Here is a 23,605-nt window from a genome sequence, read left to right on the forward strand (position 1 = left end):
AAACACATTACAAATTACAAATGTCGTAATTTTATTTGGTCGCAGACTATAGCAATTATAGCATATAATATATTTAATATCACTTTTACTTAATCTAATTTAGATTAACACATTATAAACATAACTTCTGTAAAACAAAATATCAACTAATACTTAATAGTAATATTTAACATTTTAGGATTGAAAATTGAAATTGTTTTATAATATTTATAATTTATCAATAACTTTTGTATAAATTTCTAATATGAGTTTTTTGTTTTCCAACCTTCTTTTGTCAATATCAGCTATTTTAAAATTTGCTTCATCTTCCTTTTCAGCAATTTTTATTATTTCGTTTATTTCTAGCGTACTGTTATTAAAACTTTCTTTTTCAGGGCCTCCTCCAGTTTCCATGTGTTCTTTACTTTCACTCGCAGGTCCCATTCTATTTTTGGTTTTTTCAACCTCCCAAAAACGGCGTAGACATTTTGAGACTCTCTGGTAAACAAATTATAATAATATCTCATATAGATACGCATTTACAACCTATATTTACTTTAATATATTCAAATATATGTACATCAGTAGTATGAAAACAATTTTATTAATCTTATTATTTGAAGCTTGTAAGTGGGTAGTTACAATAAAAATAAGTTATCAAAAATGTGTAAGGCATATTTGTACTATCATAATAATTGATTGACTACTTAATTCAGTATGGAACTGACAAACAAATATATTTATTTTATATTACACTAAATCAGTAGGTAAAGATTATAATATACCTAACTTACCTAAATAGTATAATTCATATAGGTACATACTTTGTTTGCACCTAAGTGAGTGTTGAAATTAACAGCAATTCTTTCCCAAACTGTGTTTTTATCCCGGTTGCTAAATTTGTCCATTTTTTACCTTCGATTATATCCTTTTCTTTTGATATGCATTGTAATATAATTGATTTTTCCTTTTCAAAAATATTAGGAGCACGGACACGTTTATTTTTTTCTGAATTGCTCGTCATTATTTATAATATTTTTATTAAATCAGAAATTCAGAAAACAAAATGAAATAATGTTAATAATTATACAAATTTTAAAATATTACTTTTCGTTATCTCACCAATTTTCATTAATATGAACTTAGTAACACTGATAACAATAGTTATTATCACATAAACTTTTACATAATTATAGAATACATAAATATCGTTTATGCAAAACCAATTATATGGTACATAAAAATAGTTAAGGGTTACATAAAAGTATTATGGGCCACTTAGCTATTGGTCACATAAGCAATTATATGTCACATAACAACAGGACTATGCATACGGGCATAACACACTTGCTTCAGCATTAATTTTTTTTTTTTTATTTACATTAATTAGTTGCCGATATAACACGTTTTCTTCCCATTTCATTTTATTTGTATTTATAAACATTATTCAAATTACTGCAACCTTGTTTAGGACGAACAAATGTCAGGATTGGCCGAACTGTAGTGATTATTATTATTATTATGAGTACTTATATAAATACCGACAAGCCCATTGTAATATTTTGTTTACGTTACCCGTCGATCCAGACCGACCACTGCGACAACGGATATTATTTTGTATCATTAGTTGACCAGTAGAGTACTAGAGTTGTTCATCACCGCCCGTCGAGTTCGGCGGGTGTTTTAAAGTTTTAATAAATATGTTTGTTTTTTTTTTCGGCATTCCTATCTTTTTTTTTTTTATTGAAGTAACCACTCGCACCATCATAATATTATATTTGACAGACTGATGTTACTGGAAATAAAGTTGGGTATTCTTGTCATATGCGGTCTACCGCACACTTACCGTCTACCACACATGCTTTTATACGTCATATCAGTGGCATAGCAAAAAAAATTTGGGCTCCCCCGCAAAAATAAAAAATGGGCCCCAAAAATATTGTTAAACAAAATATAACCCTATAACTAAAGGCCCAAATTTACTGCCAAATTAAGCCAATATTTTCCTGATGAAAATTTATCTCTCGATGAGTCTTTACTTCTACATCGTGGTCGGTTAAAATGGCGACAATATACTAAAAACAAAAAAGCCAAATATGGAATTAAGTTCTACGAACTTTGCTCACATGATGGATATGTTTTAAATATTGATATGTATAAAGATAAAAATACGCCATCAACAGTTATTGAACCTAACCTTGAAGGTTTTACAACAAAAGTTGACAGTATTGTTTTTCATCTGATGAAACCGTATTTAAATAAAGGGCATAGCCTTTATATGGATAATTTTTACAATAGTGTCACATTATCAAATTTATTGTTAGAAAAAAAACTCACTCGACGGGAACATTAGAAGCAACCGCAAAGGAAATCACAAGGAAGTGACTGCCAAAAAATTAAAACGTGGTGAATATGTATGAAGACAGAATAAAAATGTATATATGTCAAAGTGGAAAGATAAAAGAGACGTGTTCTGTATCACAACTAAAAATCACCCAAAAATTGTATCTACAACAAATAGATATGGTCTCGAAAAAATAAACCAATAGAGATAAAGGACTACAATGATTTTATGAGTGGTATAGATCGTTCAGATCAGATGGTAAGCTATTACTCGTGTCCCAGAAAAACCGCTAGATGGTATAAAAAGGCGCTATTTCATTTGCTCGATGTATCCACCTGGAATTCATATTTTATTTTTAACAAAAAGTTTGGTGTAACAAACGTTATCTTTAAGCAATTCCGCGGTTTATCCATCAAAAATTTAATTGGTCTTCCAATAGAAACTATTGCAGCAGAACTTTTCAAAAACAAAAAAAGCAAAAAAGCAGCACCTGAAAATAATCATTACTCAGAAAAAATACCTCCTCCACCAAATTTTAAAAGAGAAATATACTTTAAAAACTGTAAGCAGTGCTATAAGACGAAAATAAGGAAACAAACATCATTCAAAGACAAAAGTTGTGGTAAACCTCTATGCCCTAGTAAATGTTTTGAAGAAAGGCACAAGGATAATATTATATAATATATATTATAATGTATTTTTTTCTCATAAAATGTATAAAATCTTTTCAAAAAGTAGTTGCATATATTGTAAACAACTAATTATTAATAATAAAAATATATTCTGACAAGTTATAAAATAGGTTTTGTTATCATTTCAATATTAGTATTTTTGTAAAGCTAAATAAATTATTACTGCTCTAGCAGTAATGACCTATGGCGTAAAAAATGTATACGTGATAGGTCATTACTGCTATAGCAGTACTATAAAAGTGATTCTCTTAGGTAGGTACTTGAATAATATTAAAATGTTAAGTGACCACGAACGTGTTAAATTTTGCTTATTTGCTATATAATGTCGTCTAAACACGCATACAAATGTTGCATTCGCAATTGCCCTAGTAATGGTAAGTAGAAACTTCTATTTAAAAATTATATGAACGTTGTAAACTGATGTACGTATAGTAACCACGTGGTTAACATTCATCATGACTTATTGCTTTTCATACTGCATTGAATGTTTACACTTTCATTACTATTTTAATATTATGCAATTCGAACGAACAATCTTAATCTAGATATAAATTTCCTTGTTTATGGTTGTGTACTTGAGTATACAGTTTTGTTTTGCATCACGATAGAAAACTGTGCGTTCGAATTCCATTGGAAATGGAATATAATACCTTCTATTTTCTAATTGCTTAGTGTAAGAGAATGTTGCACTGTCTGTGCAAAAAGTCCATGCTGTAAATCAAATTTAAGTTTTAATTTTTATATAAGTACATTGTACATATAAATAAAGTTAGGATGTTGATGACTTGCATTTTTTTCCTTGGATTTTATACAATACTATAAGTCATTTTTGCATAATATTTTAGATAAATTTTTGTAGTTTTTGTACAATATGGATGCATTTTTCTCAAACTAAAGATTTTAAAGAAAATTTGTATAACAAAAAAAAATTGTTTTAATATTATAATTGTGGGGTTTTTGGTGTTATACATTGTTAAAACAAGTGATCTAACTCTGATCATACACGCTTTATTTTTAATCGTACATCCGACATCCTAACTATTAATAATATATTTAATATTAATAAATGTTCTCCCAAACAATTAAAACATTTGATAAACAGCCCTTTTGTACTGACAGTGAGGTATTAAAGGTCAATAAGAATGAATAATAAAAGTGTAATTCCATTTTATAGGTATGCAATCTCATCGTTTTCCAAACCCACGTTATTTTTTGGCAAACTTTAACAAATGGGTGAATATTATAGATGCTTATTTGCATAACGTGGACACAAATGAGGTGTATTTAAAAAAACGAGTGTGTTCTGTCCACTTTATCGAAAATGATAGAAGTCCTGGTACAAACCGCTTGAAGTGCAATGTTATACGAACTTTAAATTTGCCAGTAATATTATCCAATCCAGATACTCCTAAAGCAACAGTAGTTGCAATACTTTCTGTTGATTTAAATTTATCTGGTGTTCAGGAGTTGGATGGTGATTTAATCAATTTAATAGGTATGTTGATTCATGTTTTATATTAATAAATGGCTTGTATATTATTTTATTTTATAACATTCTTGTTTTTTTGCTATTGACATAAGCGATGCTAATAGTTTAAGCTTGCATGAAATGACCATTAATGATGATATTAAAAGTAAAAGCGTAGATGCTATTAAAAATGCAAATAGATCGATAACAGTTTTAAAAAAACGGCATGGTCATTCTGGTAATTTTGATTAGATTTTATATTACTTTATTGTAGGTTGTAAATTAATATTTTATTTATAAAATGTCTTGTTAAATACTTCATACTCATAACTTGTTAATGTCAATTTGTTCTATAGGCTTCTTAAAAAATATTAATGTTCGTCGAGTAGTTGATCTAACACCTAAATGTCGTCATCTTTATAAAAATGCATTATATTTCCAAAGACAAATGACAAATGCAAATTTGAAGAAAGCAATATTTAAAGATCGTCTAACTGCAGCAACAAAATTTTCCAACGTGTTCAATGATAAAATCAGTAATAAGATGATAGTTGCTGGAGCATTATTCACACGTCTTCAATTACGCGAAACTAAAAAAGAAAAACATGGTAGAAGATTTACTAGAGATGAAAAAGTGTTAAGTTTTTCTCTATACAAACGTAGTCCACAGTGCTATCGCCTACTATCAAAGCTTTTCACTTTACCTAGTCGTGAAACACTTTCTAATTTATTATCAAAAGTGCCCATAAACACTGGTATCAATCCTATTCTGATGAAAGTTCTAAAAAGTAATGTTGAAAAATTACCACCTTCTCAAAAATATTGTTCTTTGTTGTCTGATGAAATGAGCATCAGTGCTGAATTACATTACAATAAACATTTAGACAGAATTGAAGGGTTTGAGGATTATGGGTATGAAAGAACTCAGAAGTTTGCTGACCATGCATTGGTGTTCATGGTTCGTGGTATTACTAAAAAATACAAGCAACCAATCGCCTATTTCTTTTGCCAAGGGTCAACAAATAGTCATAGACTTTCAAAAATTATTAAAAATGTTATCTGTGAAGTGTATTCAACTGGTCTTCATGTAGTGGCCACTATAAGTGACCAAGGAGCGACAAATGAAGCTGCTATCAATAACTTACATTCTGTTACTAAAGCGCATTACCTTAGACAGAATAAGGAATATAGAGATGACATGTATGAAATTCAAAGTAACAATAAATGCTTCCAAATTATTCACTTATTTGATGCACCACATTTATTAAAAGGTAATAATATATACATTACTCATTTTATATATTATAGTTTTAAATGTTTTAATATGTTCATAGGTATTCGAAATAATTTGTTGACAAAAAACTTGATTTTCACTATTGACAACATAACATATGAAGCTAAATGGCAACATATAATTGATTTATATCGGAAAGATAGTGAAATGGAGAATTTGAAGATGTTACCTAGGTTAACTGATAACCATGTCATACCTCAAAAGATCTCAAAAATGAAGGTGAAGTGTGCAGCCCAAGTTTTTAGCCAGCGAGTATCTTCACTAATGGCATTCTTAGCTTGTAAGTATAATATTATAATAAGTTATAATATTTTTTATAGGCATACATATCTTATACAAGGTGATTTATACTAACACATACTAATTGCTTCCTCGTATTTCAGCTCAAAAAATAATTGATGTCAATGCTCGAGGTACTGCAAATCTTTGTTTATTTAACTGATAAGAATATAATCGAGATTGATAAGGGCGTATATTCGAAAATAATTCATCCATCCGACACCAAAGCGCTGCAGTCACTGTCTCGGAAATTTATCATTGAGTTGCCTTTCTATTAGTTATTCTTTTCTATGGACGTGACACCGTCGACTCTCCCTCCACGCTGCAAAGGCTAGGCGGGACGGGAAAACAAGTCGCGCCGGACGAGTGCCGGCCGCCGGCGATCGTGCTCTCTTGCGCTAACCGTACTATGGAAAACTTATCGTTCCGCAAGCCTGACGCAACATCACTTTTTTTTCACTACAACCGTATTTGTGTATTTGTGATCGCACATTTTGGTTTTGTGTGTTGCCGTTTATTGTTATCACTATTTTTTTGTGGTAATCACGGCCCGTGCGTTCATCAAATAAACCTGCCGCTAAGGCAGATAACTATCACCCGACGTTTGTGTTTTTTTATTTTGTTTTTCTACGTCACCTGTCGCGACCAACCTGTGACAACCACTGCCGTCAACCAGGCCGCGTCAAATTGGCTCCCCGCAGAGGAATTACGAACCTCAAGTCGAAGTCAGCGTAAAGGTAAGAGTTTTTATTCACGCTGACACATCACACATACCTCGGATAAATTGCTTATTATATTAGTATTAAGGTATTTTAACCAGGTCTGTGTTTTCCGGTTATCTAGGATTCCCCAGTTAGAATTACGTAAGAAGTATTTTGGTACGTAAGGGGAATTACGCTGCAACCACGAATAACCGTGAAATGGCTGTGAGAAGTAGTTAAAATATAACAGCATTACAGAGTTATATAACACAACCCCCCCGAACACTTGCTTTTCGTACCGTGACACTACTGCAGATAACAGCGCGGCGTACGAGTAAGAATACTCAAACCCGTATCGCTGCCGTCGTCGTAAGTCGCCGCCGCCGCGCGCCACCGAGACAAACAGGTTTCGCCGCCGCCGCCGCCGCAATCAGCTACACAGCTGATTATCATTTGCTCGAGCATAATTAAAACATCGATTGAAAACATCGCACAAATCCCTTTTTTTATATACGTTACAATATTATTTATTTGTTTTTTTTTTTACTCTCTTTTTTGCTCACACCCACAACCGAATAATGTCGGAGCAACCGTCCCGTAAAACAAGCACAAGCTACCGTCTACGCGATAGTTAACATCCGCATTTGTTTGATGTCAGGTAAATCGTTACAACGATTGACGACGGCGCAGCTACGTAGCGAGTGTACGGCCCGGAGAATAAGCAGTCCGGCTCTAAACCGGACATAATTCTCAGGCTCAAGGAACATATTCGGGAAAGAGGACAGGACCCCGGGAACGTCAGGTTCTATCCCGTGCAACCATCAATAAACATATTAGCGAACGGTACGGGAGAGCAACCGGACGCTTCCCCAACGCTGGCAGACACAAGTGCCAGTCAGATATTCGGACTAGGGCTTACGATTTCATGTGTACTTAAATACACGGGTACACGTGTAATTATGAAACCCGTGTATTGATCCGTGTATTTAATGTTACACTTGTATTTAATATTACACGTGTATTTAATGTTACACTTGTATTTAATATAACACGTGTTTTTAATGATATATATTAATTGATAATGTATTATATATGTTAATATATTTAGCATATAGAAAAAAACCAATTTAACAGTCGGTAATAAATAATAAATATACAATATTAATAGAAGATATTAGTCTCACATTCCAGTCTTAGATAATATAATAACATTATAAATTATAATTAATATTAAATAAAAAACATTAACAACAAAACAAATAATAATAAACAATAATTATAATAATTTGTATAAGGTTATAAATATATTAATCAATTAGATGTCTATTTTGATACAAAAAAAACTAACGTGTTTACATTTTCTGGGAGTAAGCAGCTCCTTTTTGGTGTAACAATATTTCCAGCAGTTGAAAAATATCTTTCAGAGCTGACTGATGTAGCTGGTATTGTGAGATATTTCTTCGCACATTCGCTAATGATTGGATACTTGATTGTTCTTGTATTCCACCACTCAAAAGGATCCAAATCAAATCTTAGTTGAGGTTCAGCCAGATAACCTTGTAATTGTATTTTTGGATCATTCATATCGATCATTTCGTCACCGTATAGGAACTTCATGGCACTTGTATGTGCATTTTTTGTATGTTCCGTAACTGAAACCTGTGGATAATTAGTTTCAAGTATATTTTGCAACTCTTTTCGAATATCATATCTTGAATCAAGTGACTCATGTTCTAAGTCCTTATACCTTGGATCGAGTAAAGAAGATATTTGACTTAGGCTTACAGTACTTGAGGATGTCCATTCGAGATTAAAACGGGTTTTTATTTGTGTTTTAAGTGATTGCTTGAAATATATTTCAATATCATCTTCAGTGTCATTTATTGATAAATGTTTTTCTATTACTTTTTGTAGTAATGGTCTGACCATTGAAACGGGAGAATGCTTTTCATCACAAAATAGTTGCGTTATTATTTGTAGTGGTTTGAGTTTTTTGATAAGAAACTCTACCCTAGCTTATTGGCTCTCTGTAATTTCAAACTTTTGTGCCATAGTTGCACTTGTAATAGCTAGATCAGCTATGACGTTAGCTAATGGAGATCGATTAAGATATAGACGTTCTAACATCATGAAGGTAGAATTCCAAAGTGTCTTACAGTATTGAATCAAAGCCGTTTTTGCCATACCAAGCTGTTCTTGTTTAATTTCTAATGATCGTTTCGCTATATTTGAATGTTTAAAATGAGAAACAAGTTTACTACATTTTTCAACCAATAATTGAATATTATCTTGTCTTAGCGAATGGTTGACAGCAAGTTGAAGTGAATAAGCTGCACATGTTACACTGCTAATGTTTGTATCGCTAGATATTAATGAAATGGCATTAACAATGTTCCAAGTATTGTCGGTGACAACAGCCATGACTTTACTGTTAACTTCCCATTCATTAAATGTATTGCCCAATTGAATCGCTAGATTCTCAGGTGTATGGCGTTCTTCCATTTCATGCGTGCTAAGGGTATAAGAGCTAACGTTCCAATGTAAATCAATTGTATGTGCAGTTACGGTAATATATGAATCCTGAGATAACGAAGACCAGCCGTCAGTTGTACAAACGATACTTTTTGTCTGATGTAGATTTTCCCTTATTTTTGTTTCAACTAACTTTTTTAATCTATTTATTCTAGCTTTCATTGCTTCTTGCTTACAAACTTTATAATTGGGCTCAATGACAGTCATACAATTTTTGAATCCTATGCTCGAACAAAATGAAATTGGTAGTTGATTCATTGATATTAATTTTTCTGATTCATGAATCAGTTCTCTTCGTTCATTACTGCACGCAAATTTAGATTTTTGAACTTTCAATATATTAGGTCTTTTGCGTTTTCGACTAACTGGTGACTTATGTTCAACATTTGAGTTAACTGGACCTTCCACTTCACTTATGCCATCAGAGTCATCATTTTCTGCGAAATCGGAAGATGAAGGTAAAGGTAATGTAGAGGTGCAGGTCGATGAACTTGATGTAGATGAACTTAAATCACAAATTTTATAATTTTTCGAATTAATTGATTTAAAGTTTTTTGGCTGAAGAGTGCACGAAAAGTATACTCAAGATTCATCATACGTTGTACAGTACAACTTGTATTTATATAATAATATACACGTATGAGTAATTTATTGGCCGTATTTTCAAATAATAAAATTATTCCGTTTGAGATAATTAAGAAAATGGAAAAAAAATTGAGCGTACATTTTTGATTGTTTTTTATTAGCGTCTAAAGTTAGAAATTTGAAAAAATACGTAAAATGCGTAATACGTATTTTTTTGGTTTGAGTATAAAATTTGAAAATTTAATATGAGATTCTCCATAAGTTTTTCTACCATTCTAACAAAAAACATTTTTACCGTAAGTCAAACTAAATTTTTATGAGCGTTTGAACTTGGAAGTAAGACATTGGGTGTTCCCCCGTTTTTTCCGTGCATGAATTTCTTATTTTGATGTAATTCAGAAATAAATTATCGCAGACATTTTAAAATTTCACCAATTGTTAAGATAATCATTTTATATACACCAAAAAAATTTAAAATAATTTGACAAGTTTTCGGCTAATTGTAGGTCTAAGAAATTTTTGGTTTTTCCAATTTTTTTTTTTAATTATCGATAAAAAAAATTCGTTGGGTCAAATTTTTTGAAAATTTAATACAAAATTCCTCACAAGTGGATTAACTAGCAAATCAAAAATAATAAAAATACATACGCACAATTTTTTTTATAAGCATTTAAATATCAAATTTTGACCGAAATTCATCATTGAAAATTTGCAAATAGTTTTGTTGTTTAAGAGTTTGAAGAAATCCTTTTCAAATTCATTCTTCGCCTTCATCCTCATTTCAGTGTTTAATTCGATGTATGTTTTTAGCCAATCCGATTGTTTAAACTCAAGAACTCTGTGTACTTTTTCTACAATAAATCCATTTGCTATGGATTGCTGCAGATTTCGATAATGGATTACGTAATTTTTTTTTGAATGAAGTGTTGCCATAAGTTTTTTCACTTTTGAACCAGGAGGAATTTTGTTCTCAGGTAAAAATGGAAGGTCGTTATGAACGTCATGAAGTTCATTAGGGTATGATATGTCCACCTCATACACTCTGCCTTTATCTGAGGTCGGCGTTAAAGCATCTAATCCGTCTAACTTAGGTTCCACCCATTTAAAGTCACCGTACTGCATGTATTGGGACATCGCCCAGCCATACAAATTGTTACAATCTTGATAAACTACCCATGATTTAGGCTTTGTTGAGTCGTAATCTTGGGTTTTTTTATTATTAGCTTTAGCGTACCTCATACTTGCTTGTGTAAGGCCGCCGCGGATTGAATTTTCGAAAAATAAGTGGGTGTCATAATCAGAAAGCAATTCCAGTTTTACTTTGGTATATTTTAACATACAGTCAAAACTAAAACCTGGTGCCGTGTAATAAAAGGCTGGATCTAAATGGTATGTTTTCAAACAAAGGTCTCGGAAATTTTCGAATACGTCAGCCAACAATAGCACGTCAATTTTTAAATACAAATCGCTATATTCTCCCAGGGTTTTGCATTTGAAATGGTTCCATACTGTGACTGCGTGTTCGTATTCCTTGTCGTTTATGTGTTCTTCTGTTAGTGTACTGTAAAAATCTTCTTCCTTAGGCAAACTCGTCTCTTCTAACTTGTCCCAGCTATCGGTATACTCGTAAGGGTAGACACCCTTACGTGTGACAAGATCCATATCTCTGGGTACGAATGCTTTTGCGGTTTCTCTGAATTTCGCGAACCCAGGTGTTATTAAATTGTCTGCAAGTGTTGATAGTTTTGATGCCATGAAACGACAAGAGTCTATGAATCGAATTGAAAAGTTGTTCGAAACGTGTTTTGAAAATGAAATGTATTTTTCTTCACTGTTTGGAATCACTGATATTGATTTAGTGTCATTTCCGAGTTCGGTCACGATGAAATGTGCATCGTAATTAGACAAATTGTGTAGAAAGCATGGTACAAAGTTAGGTTTTTGCAGTTTCAGGTTGCAAGTATTACATAAAGTTTGCCTGAATTTGCCTGAAAGATGGCAGTGATCTGCCACTTTTGGGTTTTTGTCGGAAAAAAATACACTTACATAAATTGCAAGTAATTTTCATTGCATGTGTTCTTTGTTCTTCTTCAGTCATTATTATAGGTTTATTTGTTGTAAGCAAATCTTCAACTTTTCTTGCAATCTCAGTCACTTCATTCACAAATCTTTTGGCTACGTCTTGACGTGACTCATTACCACGGAAAATAATTGGTTTTTGTAGTAATTCGAACTTTTCTAACAGATCTATGGGAACGTTTTCTGTTGCCTTTACAAACACGCCATAACTCATCGGCTCGTGCTTTTGGAATGCTGACGTATTCCCACCTTTGCTCTCTGTACATTTAACAAGGAGTGCCTCGAAATCGGCATATATCGTGAACGGATGTCTTTGAGTGTTACTCCACCCATCGAATTCTAACAATGTACCGGGATCAGGCATCTTAGGTAGAATTGGTTTATGTTGTTCACATATCCGAGTGTGTTGATCAGGGGCTGCCTGTCCACTTAGTGTATTTTTTCTGGGTCGATTATCGAACGATGTGAAGCAACGTTTGCAAAATATAACAGTTTCCTCATAACCCGTTTTTTGTGCTCTAACAAGACGTGAGAAATTTGATATGTATGAGTAGTGGCTTTTATCTCCGTTGGTAATTATCAGTGGATCGAAATGATCTTTTTTTTCTTCATCCACAACTTTAAGTGGATAAATAATATGTTTTTTATTATTTTCTCTTCTTAATTCAAATATATTGACAGACGTGTTAAGGTTATTTTTTTCAAATGTTTGTATTTCCCTCACAGGCGTTGGGAATGTTAAACCAGAAAAATTATATTTTTCTTCGTGAGTTGTCTAATTTTCAGCCACTTGATTTTTGTTATTTCCCGAAACGTGTCTTGCAAGGATTGCCCACTTGAAGCACTGTTGGTCTGAGTTTTGGGGATTGATAATTGCTTTTTTATTTTTGATGTCTTCCGGAAGTGTGATATAAGACGAACCACCCATAGGTGTATAATTATATACGCCTAACAATAAACCATATATTGATTGTAAAGTAAATCCGCTTCCTTTAGAGGTATAAATTTCTTCTTCAAGTAAAAGATTAACAAAATCTTGATTAATTTTAGCTTCGATATCTGTATCCATAAACAATTCCTTAGCTGAGGTCTTAAATGCTCTATTCTCTGTTGAATTTTCTACGTTCGGGCGTTCATATGTTGCTTCTAATTTAAGATTATATTTGATTGGTTGTTTTGTTGATAGTGTTTTGAGTAGTTCTATTAAGTCTTTTTTTATTGATTCTAAAAATGTTCTGTAGTTGGTCAAATTATCTGTATTTTTCACGTAATACCAATTGATTTTATTCGATAACGATGTGCCTGTCTTAATGAATCCTCGTGTCTTGACAATGCTCATGCGTGTCTTTTTAGCATTTGCTGCTTCGTTTGAATTTTCAGTATGATATGGGCGCTTATGACCATTGCGAGATTGAACTGAAAAAAAAATTACTATTGTATTGCTAAAAACTATGGAAATGCATGTAACAGCTTGAAAATCTATAAAGTTTTCAATGAGAAAGAAAAGATTGTATTATATTATTATATTATTATATTTGTTAGAAATATAAACGTTTTTAGTAAAAATACCTGAAGAAAAATTAAATATTGGTGGTGTGTTTATCATATGGAAAATACGATTTTTTTAAATATACATTTAATAAAATGAAGTAGGTATTTATCTATTATTACTTACATGTATGTATATAATATATATATATATTATATATATATAATATATATATATATAAATAACAGCAAAACAAATATGACATAGGGCTCTCACATATGATCTTAATGGGGTTAACTATGATAATTATAGGATTTATCAGGATTTTATCTAAATTATTATATGTTTCCATGATTTTATACAACTTAGAATATTTTTTTCCTATTTTTATTAAGAAATGATGATGTTTCCGTATGTTTTTATGTATTTTCACTAAGATGCTTTTATTTTTACATGTACCTACTTACCTATTGTTTTATGCGATTTTGAAGAAAAAAAACTGATAGCATTTTTTATTTTAAATATTTTGAAAGGTATAAAGCAATATTTATTTTAATTCAACGATAAAGTAATATTTCTACATGAAGTGTTCTATTTTTTTAAAGTATCTAATATATATATAATTACTTAAGTAAGTTATATATAAATATAAAGTTATGAATAATATATTTACCATTATAATCGTAAATGTTTTCAGGTGGTTTAGAAAAATCTTGAATTTCTCGCTTGGTTATGGTTGGTTGTTGTTGGATTATAATATTTGAACCTGAAAATAGTATTATTTATTATTAATTTGATTATGAATATTTTATCTAATAAATTTGTAAATTTTTATTGTGAAAAAAATACTTACGATGTTTTTCTTTTTTATGTCTGATGAGGTTATCTGTTCGCGTGAATATTTCTGAGCAAATACTGCATACGATTTTAGTGTGTGATTCGTGTGACTTGGCATGTCTATGTAGATTTTTGATCAATGTAAAGGTTTTATCGCATACACTACACGAAAACATGATTATGTTTAAAACTGAAGAACACTAGTCGAACTCGCGAAACAAGACTGTACCCTTCAACGAATATATGAGTAATGAATTATAGAAATTGTACTTTAAATAAGTGTGAAATATTTGTATTTAAGCGATTTACTAGCGTATGCGCACAATATAGTGGTAGAAAAATGAACTATGGTGTTCATTAAAGTAAAATAAATAATTTGATTTTTATAATACTTGTAAGATATTTTTATACACTCTAAAAACACTTAAGAACTCTGAAATAACACGACTTGTCACTTGAATGCAGGTAAAGGGACTGATCTCATATTGTTCTATGCACTATACTTTATGGTTGGAATTCATCGGCAATACTCGGACGTGTTACTACAGGCTTGTACATGTTTGTTATCGTACGATGTTGTAAGGGTGCGAGGACGGGTGGCGGGATGGAAAATATATTTAAGGTTGATACTATTGGGGATTGGAATGGTTTATTGTTTATAATTGTGACTATGTGTGACTATGACGTGTGTGTGTGTGTGTGTGTGTGTGTGTGTGATACATAACGATGTATAACGTACCTATGCATTAGCATGATGTTTATTCGAATGGGATTATAATCTGAAAATTTTATAATATTTTTAGATATGTGTGATGTTGTAGGTATACCTTATATTATATTATGAGCATATTGTATGTATGTGTGTATGTATGATATTATAGTTTGTAAGTATAGTTACAGTTATAGTTTGTATGGTCATATCATAATTATATGTATATATATTAGTGTTGGCCAACGATATCGATAATTCGATACGATATCGATATCATGGGTATTTTCTTAATAATTTCGATATCGATATCTAAAAATAATTATTGAAAATATCGCGATATCGAGATGGTTAATCGAGACTCCCTTTATTATACTTTTATTACTTTTATCTTCTAGATAATAAATTATGATGGCATATTGTGATAAATTTCAAAGAGATAGTTCACCATACCAAGTAATTTAATCTACATTAAAAATTCAGTTTTGATTATTTGCTCACTGTGAGAAGTCGTAATCATTTAATATTTTATTTTATTATTAAATATAATAATTGTGTGAAACAAAATGAGTGAAAATTTTAAGTTAATACCGTTGGCTGGTGCTAGGAGTGATATATGGCAACATTTTGGTTTTAAAAGTAACGAAAAGGGGTTTATATTAAATAAAAATCAAGTTTTTTGAAAAAAGTGCAAATGTTCTGTTGGTTATAGTGGTAATACAACTAATCTCAAATCACATTTTCAGCAATGTTCAAGTACAAAACCAAGTATGTCAAACAGTTTAATTCCATATTTTAAGCCAACTCCTTCCAAATTATCAAATAAATCTAAACGGGCTAAAGAACTAACAAAAGGTCTGATGAAATTAGTTGTAAAAGATTTAAGACCTTTGAGTATTGTAGAAGGAGAAGGTTTTCTTGAATTTATGAATATAGCTGTATCTGAGTATATTGTTCCTAGTAAACAAACAATAATTAGACTTGTTGAACAGACAGCACAAAATGAAAAAAACAATTTAAAATGTTTCTTAAAAAATATTCCACATATTTGTATAACTGTTGATTTTTGGACGTCATTAGCAAATCATAGTTATTTAGGCGTAACTTGTCATTATTTAGAAAATTGGTATTTACGTACACGTGTTTTAGAAACAGTGGAAGTTCCCGAATCCCACACCTCAATAAATATTGTCAACAATTTAAAATCTATTCTTAAGTTTTGGAACATTGAAAATAAAGTTTGTGCAATTGTAAGCGATAATGCTGCAAATATGGTCAAAGCTATTAACGATATAGATCAAACATATTTAGTTAGATGTACTGCTCACTCTATACAGTTATCTATAAATGCAGGTATCCAAAATAATGTAGTAAAAGAAATAATAAATAAGCTGAGAAAAATAGTGGGACATTTTAATAGAAGTGCCACAGCTCAAAAAGAACTTGAAATTGAACAAGAAAAATGTGGCGAAAAAAAACATAAACTAGTTCAAGATTGCGTTACTCGTTGGAATTCGACGTGTGATATGATCGATAGTGTCTTACAACATAAAATTTCAATTAATAATATTATTTCTAAAAACCAAAAAATTGATAAATGGTTTATAACTTCTGGCGAATTTAAAAATATAAAAGACTTATTAAATTTACTAGAACCATTTAAAATTGTCACGGAAGTATTAGGTGGAGAAAACTATACAACTGCGTCAATAGCACACAGGTTGATTAAAAGTCTTTTAAATACGTTAAAAGTTAGTGAACAAGACTCACATTTTTTAATTGCAATTAAAAAATCTATTTTAGATGACTTAAAAAAACGTAGAGAAATGATGGGTGTAATACTGTCAAAAGCATCTGCATTAGACCCTAGATTTCGAGAGTTGAAATTTTTATCGGAAGAAGAAAAAGAAACTGTTTGGAAACAACTTGAAAATGAGTTGAAAGAATTAATTCCCGATCCAAAAATAGAAACTGAAGTACAATTAAATTCTGATTCAATATTAGAAAATGAAGAAGATATTGAAACATTTGAAACACAACACTCACCTCCTCGTAAGAAATTACGATCATTAATGATAGATAGCGATGATGATGACGAAGAAAATTATTCAGTAACTCAAAGTCCTGCGATCATACAACTTGAAGAGTACAGAAATTTTAAAATCAAAATTTCTTACGATCAAGATCCTTTAAAGTGGTGGAAAGAAAATGAATTTAAATACTCAGCTGTATCATTATTAGCCAAAAAATATTTAAGTATAGTGGCCACTAGTGTTCCTTGTGAACGACTATTTAGCGAAGCTGGAACAATCATCTCCAAAAAAAGAAACAGATTATCTCCTGAACGACTCAATCAACTATTATTTCTGAATTCATATTTCAAATCAAATCCAAATTCTGAAACATTGATGGAAAAACTATTGGAAGAAGGAAATTCATAAACTTCAAAATTCATATTTCTAATATTTTTATTACAACCTAATTTTCTAAATTTATTATCTTATTTATTCTAATTTATCCTAAATTTACATTTATTTATATTATTTGTTTTATTTGTTTATATTTACATTATAATGCATAATAAATTATTACCTATTAATAATTAGAAGTAGTAATTAATATACGTATAATTAATAATATTATAAATATACGCAAATCGATATCGATATCGAGATTTTTTCGATATCGCGATACGATATCGAAAAAATAAAGACGATATCGATAATTAAAAATATATCGTTGGCCAACACTAATATATATACCTATGTAGTCTGTATCGTATGCTAAATATGTGTTTTATTGATATGTAAGTATATATTATGTAAATTGTATAATATATGTTCAGGGGTTTGTGATAATGATGTGTGTATGATTGTTTGGATATAATATGTAAGTATGTATATATGTAAACTATATTATAATATATTTGAATGTGTGTTTGTTTGAGATACATTCCGATGTATAACGTACCTATGCATTAGCATGATGTTTATTCGAATGGGATTATAATCTGAAAATTTTATAATATTTTTAGATATGTGTGATGTTGTAGGTATACCTTATATTATATTATGAGTATGTTTTTACGTATGTATTGTATGTATGTATATATGTATGACGTATGTACATTTATGATGGTAAATAATATGTTGTGTGTGTGTGTGTGTAAATAAAAGGGAGGAAATATAATTGGGGAAAAATATTTGACGGTCAAGTATTCTATTTAGTCGAAATCAAAATATTATATATATATTATTTTTCTTCAAAAGGTGGAGGTTAATGTATTTGAATGGAAAAGCATAAAATATATGTCGGTTACGTATAGGATCTGGCGGTGATGTTGGGTTAATGTGTGTTGTGGATTGCCTATATTGAGTTATTACTTGTTGTTTGGGAGGAGCCTGTACTACGAATTGCCTATACAGAGGAGCCTATGCTTTTACATGTAAAATTTAAGGCGGAGGAGCTGCTGAACCTACCAAATCATTCTACTAATATTTTAGCGACAATTGTTACCAACTACTTCATATATTTTTTAAGTTGTCTTACCAACCTAATCAAAAACAAGGTTTTCCCCATAGTTATATTAATCTATTGTTTTTCAATTTGTTCTTGTCTATGGCTTTGACTTTTCACTTTTTAAATTTTTTTTTTTTTGACCGAGTGATTTACGTTACATTACATTTTTTCTATTATATTTTATACTTTTTTACGTTATCAAATTTATTTTATAATAGTTTAGTGTACACGTATAATTTTATAATGCCGTCACAAACGTGTGTTGTGAATACTTGTAAAAATCGTACCTATAGGCATTAACACGTTGGCTACCATTAGTATGTCCGGTGCTTCTCGACAAAACAAGCATATCCTACCGAGCTAATATTTTAAAAACTTCTATTGCGTACCAAATCCATAATTCCATAACTAAGCAAGATAAAAATATTCTGTTTGGACCATTTTTATGTAGATTACATAGGGATCATTAGTATAATTGTTTTGGTGTGAGAAGTTCCGGTGACACACTTGGTGCAGAATGAATACATTTCATAGTTTTTCATATGAGAGTTACCAGGGACTCTCAGAAATATTTCATGGTTCTTCAACGAAATATCTATTTTTGAACGCTGTGTTTAGATTTTGTTTACGTTAATTTTTAGATAAGCCTTATTTAAAGCTATTTTTCGCATGAAGATTATCGATAACGACGACGACGACAATTGGGTATAATTATAGCTAGAGTATTATATATATATATATCCATTCATTGTTCATTTCATATTATATTGGTTACAGTTTATTAATATTATTATTTTTATAGCCAAACTAGATTCTCTGTTACTGCAGTACTGTACACTGTAATATTGTTTAATTTGTATAGTCCCTATTCATTAGTTGCTGCGTAAAGTTATCCGTACTTTTAAAACTATACCTTTTACGTAAAATTACGTAATTTTATCAGCACTTGAAACCGAATTTGAAGATTCTGGAAGTGATTTTATTCCTAGTGATTTATCTGATTCTTCTGATGAATCAATAGAAGATGTTATTGAAAATAGTCAATTTGACTTTGAGGATGATATTGAAGAAAATTTAAATAACGAACAGACTACGGAAATGCAAACTGATCACTGGTTTGACGTTTCAAGTATGTATAATAAATCATAAAATAATAAAATCAGTGTAATTTACACTAAATCATTATTATTTTGTATATAATATTAGGTTACAATATTTATTATAATTGTATAGATGTACATCAATCAACATTTCCATACATTGGTAACGATCGAAATATTTGTAATCTTGGTCCAGACAGTAATCCGATCGATTTTTTTTATCTATTTTTAAATAATGATGTTATAGAAATGATTGTGCGAGAAACAAATAGACAAGCCAAAAAATATAAAAAAGATTGGGTGGATACTGACCATTTAGAGATAAAGAAAATGTTGGCCATAGTCATACAGGACTAGTCACTTATCCAAAATTAAGTGATTACTGGTATCGAAAATTACTATATAAAAACTCTTACATTCCTTTACTGATGCCTCGAAATCGTTTTCAACTTTTGTTGCGATTCTTTCATTTAGCTAATAATGATGACATTTTGGATCATGATCGATTAGGCAAAATTAGATCTTTAGTAGATATGTTGGTGAAAACGTACAGTGATGCTAAAATTCCTGGTGAGAATGTAGTTATAGATGAATCCATGATACCTTTTCGAGGCAGGTTGATTTTCAGACAGTACTTACCTAATAAATCATCAAAGTATGGAATAAAATTATACAAATTATGTGACTCTATAGGATATACATATAAAATAATTGTATATAGTGGAAAAGATTCTAATTTATCTCTTCAGACAAACTTTCCTGCTGCAGGAAAAGTTGTTATGGAATTAATGGATGGATATTTAAATGAAGGCAGGACTTTAATAATTGATAATTTTTATACTAGCTTAAAATTGGCACATACATTACTCCAAAACAATACCCATATGGTAGGTACACTACGAAAAAATGCCAGAGAATTGCCAAAAGACGTGATGAATGCAAAAATTAAAAAGGGAGAAATAAAAGGAAAAGTAAATAGCAAAGGTGTTGTAGCAAGTGTCTGGAAGGATAAAAGAGATGTAAGGATGATTTCTACTAAACATGGTATTAATATATTGGAAACAGGGAAAAAAATAAGATCTTTTTCAAGTTAAATTAGACGAATCTAAATCTTCATCCCTAAACACTCCTTTAAAATGCCCTCTCGATATCGACCTAGCAATCTCCAAATTAACAAAAACTATCCATAATGCAGTTTCTCATTCTTCCTTGACCACCCAAAAAAAAAAACCAATCTAAATCCCACATCTCGCTCCCCTCATACTTAGTCAACCTTATTAAAGCCAAACGTCGTGCTCGATCCTTGTGGCAACGATCGAAATACCCAGAACACAAAACTGCCTACAATCATCTATCAAACGATCTTAAAACTCAATTAGCGAAATATAGATCTGAACAATTTAGTCAATACCTAAGCACTCTGTCTCCTAATAACGGCTCCCTCTAGAAAATAACAAAAAAGCTAATGAATCAAAGTGAAAATATCCCTCCTCTAGAACGTCCCGACAAATCATTAGCCATCACTGATGTAGAGGAAGCAAATCTCTTTGGAGCCCACTTATTTTCAACTTTCTCTCCTCATCCTGAAATAATCCCTAGCCCTGACCACACTGACCTAGTAAACTCATTCTTGTCTTCTCCCTTACCCATGTCCCTTCCTGCCAATCCGATTTCTCCATCCGAAATCGTAACAGTCATTCAAAAGCTTCGGCCTAACAAAGCTCCTGGTCATGACCAAATCACAAATAAAATAGCAAAGTATTTATCTAAAAAGTCAATTTTGTTCCTTACCCATATATATAATTCTATGCTACGCTTGTCGTACTTCCCCACAACCTGGAAGCACTCAGTTATTATCATGATCTCAAAACCAAACAAGCCTAAACATCTCACAAGTTCTTATCGCCCAATCACATTTGCCAAACTTTTCGAAAAACTAATTTTACATAGAATCTCGCCACTAATTGACCAACAAAATATTTTACCTAAATCTCAGTTTGGAGTTCGTCGTAAACATAATACAACTCAACAAATCCACAGAATCGTAGATAAAATTTCATCCTCTTTCGAGTCAAAACAATTTTGCCCTGCGGTATTCCTCGAGATATCACAGGCCTTTGATCGCGTTTGGCATGACGGTCTCCTTTTGAAACTTAAGCACTTTCTCCCTTCACTTTACTTTCTTTTAATTTAATCCTATCTTGATAACCGATCCTTTTCAGTACACCACAAAAGTAAACTTTCTACTATCCAAAAAATTAAGGCAGGTGTTCCTCAGGGTAGTGATCTCTCTCCTATACTTTATAATATCTACACCTCTGATATGCCCACTTCCAATCAAACTCCCCTCGCCACATTTGCTGACGACACAGCTATATTTGCTTCAAATAATGACTCAGACACCGCTTCACACAACTTACAATTGCACTTAAATTTAATTGAGTCTTGGGCTAATAACTGGAAAATTAAAATTAATGACAAAAAATCCGCTCAGGTAAATTTTTCCCTTAAGAAAAAAGAATGTCCCTCACTCAAATTTAATAACAAACAAATTCCTCTTCATCAATCAGCTAAATACCTATGTATCACTCTAGACAAAAGGCTAACCTGGGCAAATCATACAAAAAATAAACGTAAACAACTTAACTCCCGCCTCCACTTACTCCGACCTCTTCTAAAATCAAAAATAAATCTCAAAAATAAAATATTAATTTACAAATCTATCATAAGACCAATTTGGACCTATGGTATTCAAATATGGGGCGAAGCGAAACCATCCGTCCCATCCAAGCCTTTTAATCCATCTCATTAAGACTCTTACCGGTGCTCCATGGTATATCACAAATTCAGCTCTCCATAACGACTTAAAACTTCCATCAGTTAATGAACTTGCTAAAAGCTACTATAAAAAATTTCATTCCAAATTAATTAACCATTCTAACCCCTTTATCAAAAATATGTCTTCCCTCACACTACTTCTTAATATTCCTCGAAGGTAAAAAAGAAATTGGGCTAGAGACCTTCTAATCTAAATATATATAAAAAAAAAAAAAAAAAAAGTAAAATAATAAAATAATTCAATGCCCGAACTCAAATTTTCTGAGGTTCTGTCACTGGACAGTCTCCTTTTCATGTGCTACATGTCTTTTTAAATCACTCATCATTGTTACTTATTGTTTTATGTGTAAACAGATTGTAATATATTTTAAATAAAAAAATAAAATGGTTAACTGCTATATTTCCTTTGATTTTTGGTACTGCAGAAACACGAGTAAGTTAATTTATTGATTTTATTATTTTAATATCGTCTACTGTTGTGTGTACCCGAGCTTTGCATTCATTTTTATTTCGGCAACGCCAAAAATGACGTTTCCATCACTACTTAATGCATAAAATAAATACATATAACCATTGTTCACTAAAACATCTCGTTCTTTCGTGGATTCAATTAATTTTGACATTATAAATAAATATTAATTAATTAAATACATAATTTAATAAAACTCACTACTTGTATAAAAAAATTAAATATATATAAAAACTCACTATTTGTGTGAAATATGTATGCTGTCTATACGGCAGGCAAGAAACGACAATGGGTATAAATCATTCAAAACGTCAACTGGTTAATTTTAACTTAAGTTAAAACCCATAGGGCACGAGAACAGCATACTAGCATAGTAATATAAACTTATCATTAAATTCCAACAATACGCATACAATAAATACTATTAAAAAATAAAAATATATTTATAATGGTAAATTAATTAATATAATAACCTGAGACATTTACACCAAAACGGCTTCACGCCAAAATGTTCCATTTCGGATCTAGGTCTATGAATTAAGATCTTATTTATAAAATACAATTAATAAGATCATATAATTATAATTATTCTAATAGTCGAACATAGGTAACATCTTCTTCGTCAAATTGAAGTTTGCTTAAAAGTATAATGCTGTTATTCCCAGTTAGGATTTTGTCAAATCTCCACATA

The 23,605-nt window shown here is 30.9% G+C and overlaps 4 protein-coding genes across 4 annotated transcripts; 2 read left to right on the forward strand and 2 right to left on the reverse strand.

The window, feature by feature from the left end:
- Nucleotides 1–8,080: 8,080 nt before the first annotated feature.
- On the reverse strand, nucleotides 8,081–8,686 carry LOC126555567 (E3 SUMO-protein ligase ZBED1-like). The gene has a single exon (XM_050210469.1). The coding sequence runs from the start codon at nucleotides 8,684–8,686 to the stop codon at nucleotides 8,081–8,083; it is 606 nt and encodes a 201-aa protein (XP_050066426.1).
- A 4,042-nt stretch (nucleotides 8,687–12,728) lies between these two features.
- On the reverse strand, nucleotides 12,729–14,514 carry LOC126555568 (zinc finger protein 1 homolog). The gene is made up of 3 exons (XM_050210470.1): nucleotides 14,296–14,514; nucleotides 14,116–14,208; nucleotides 12,729–13,369 (listed from the first exon to the last, which is right to left on the reverse strand). Exons 1-3 carry the CDS (start codon nucleotides 14,453–14,455, stop codon nucleotides 12,729–12,731), a joined length of 894 nt encoding a protein of 297 aa, XP_050066427.1. The 5' UTR covers nucleotides 14,456–14,514.
- An 885-nt stretch (nucleotides 14,515–15,399) lies between these two features.
- On the forward strand, nucleotides 15,400–17,429 carry LOC126555569 (E3 SUMO-protein ligase ZBED1-like). The gene is made up of 3 exons (XM_050210471.1): nucleotides 15,400–15,444; nucleotides 15,735–16,524; nucleotides 16,642–17,429. The coding sequence occupies exons 1-3, from the start codon at nucleotides 15,400–15,402 to the stop codon at nucleotides 17,427–17,429; spliced, it is 1,623 nt and encodes a 540-aa protein (XP_050066428.1).
- Nucleotides 17,430–20,035: 2,606 nt separating this feature from the next.
- LOC126555570 (piggyBac transposable element-derived protein 4-like) lies at nucleotides 20,036–20,701 on the forward strand. The gene has a single exon (XM_050210472.1). The coding sequence runs from the start codon at nucleotides 20,036–20,038 to the stop codon at nucleotides 20,699–20,701; it is 666 nt and encodes a 221-aa protein (XP_050066429.1).
- Nucleotides 20,702–23,605: the final 2,904 nt, after the last annotated feature.

The sequence above is a fragment of the Aphis gossypii genome, unplaced genomic scaffold (assembly GCF_020184175.1).
Source record: "Aphis gossypii isolate Hap1 unplaced genomic scaffold, ASM2018417v2 Contig00916, whole genome shotgun sequence".
Taxonomy (NCBI): domain Eukaryota; kingdom Metazoa; phylum Arthropoda; class Insecta; order Hemiptera; family Aphididae; genus Aphis; species Aphis gossypii.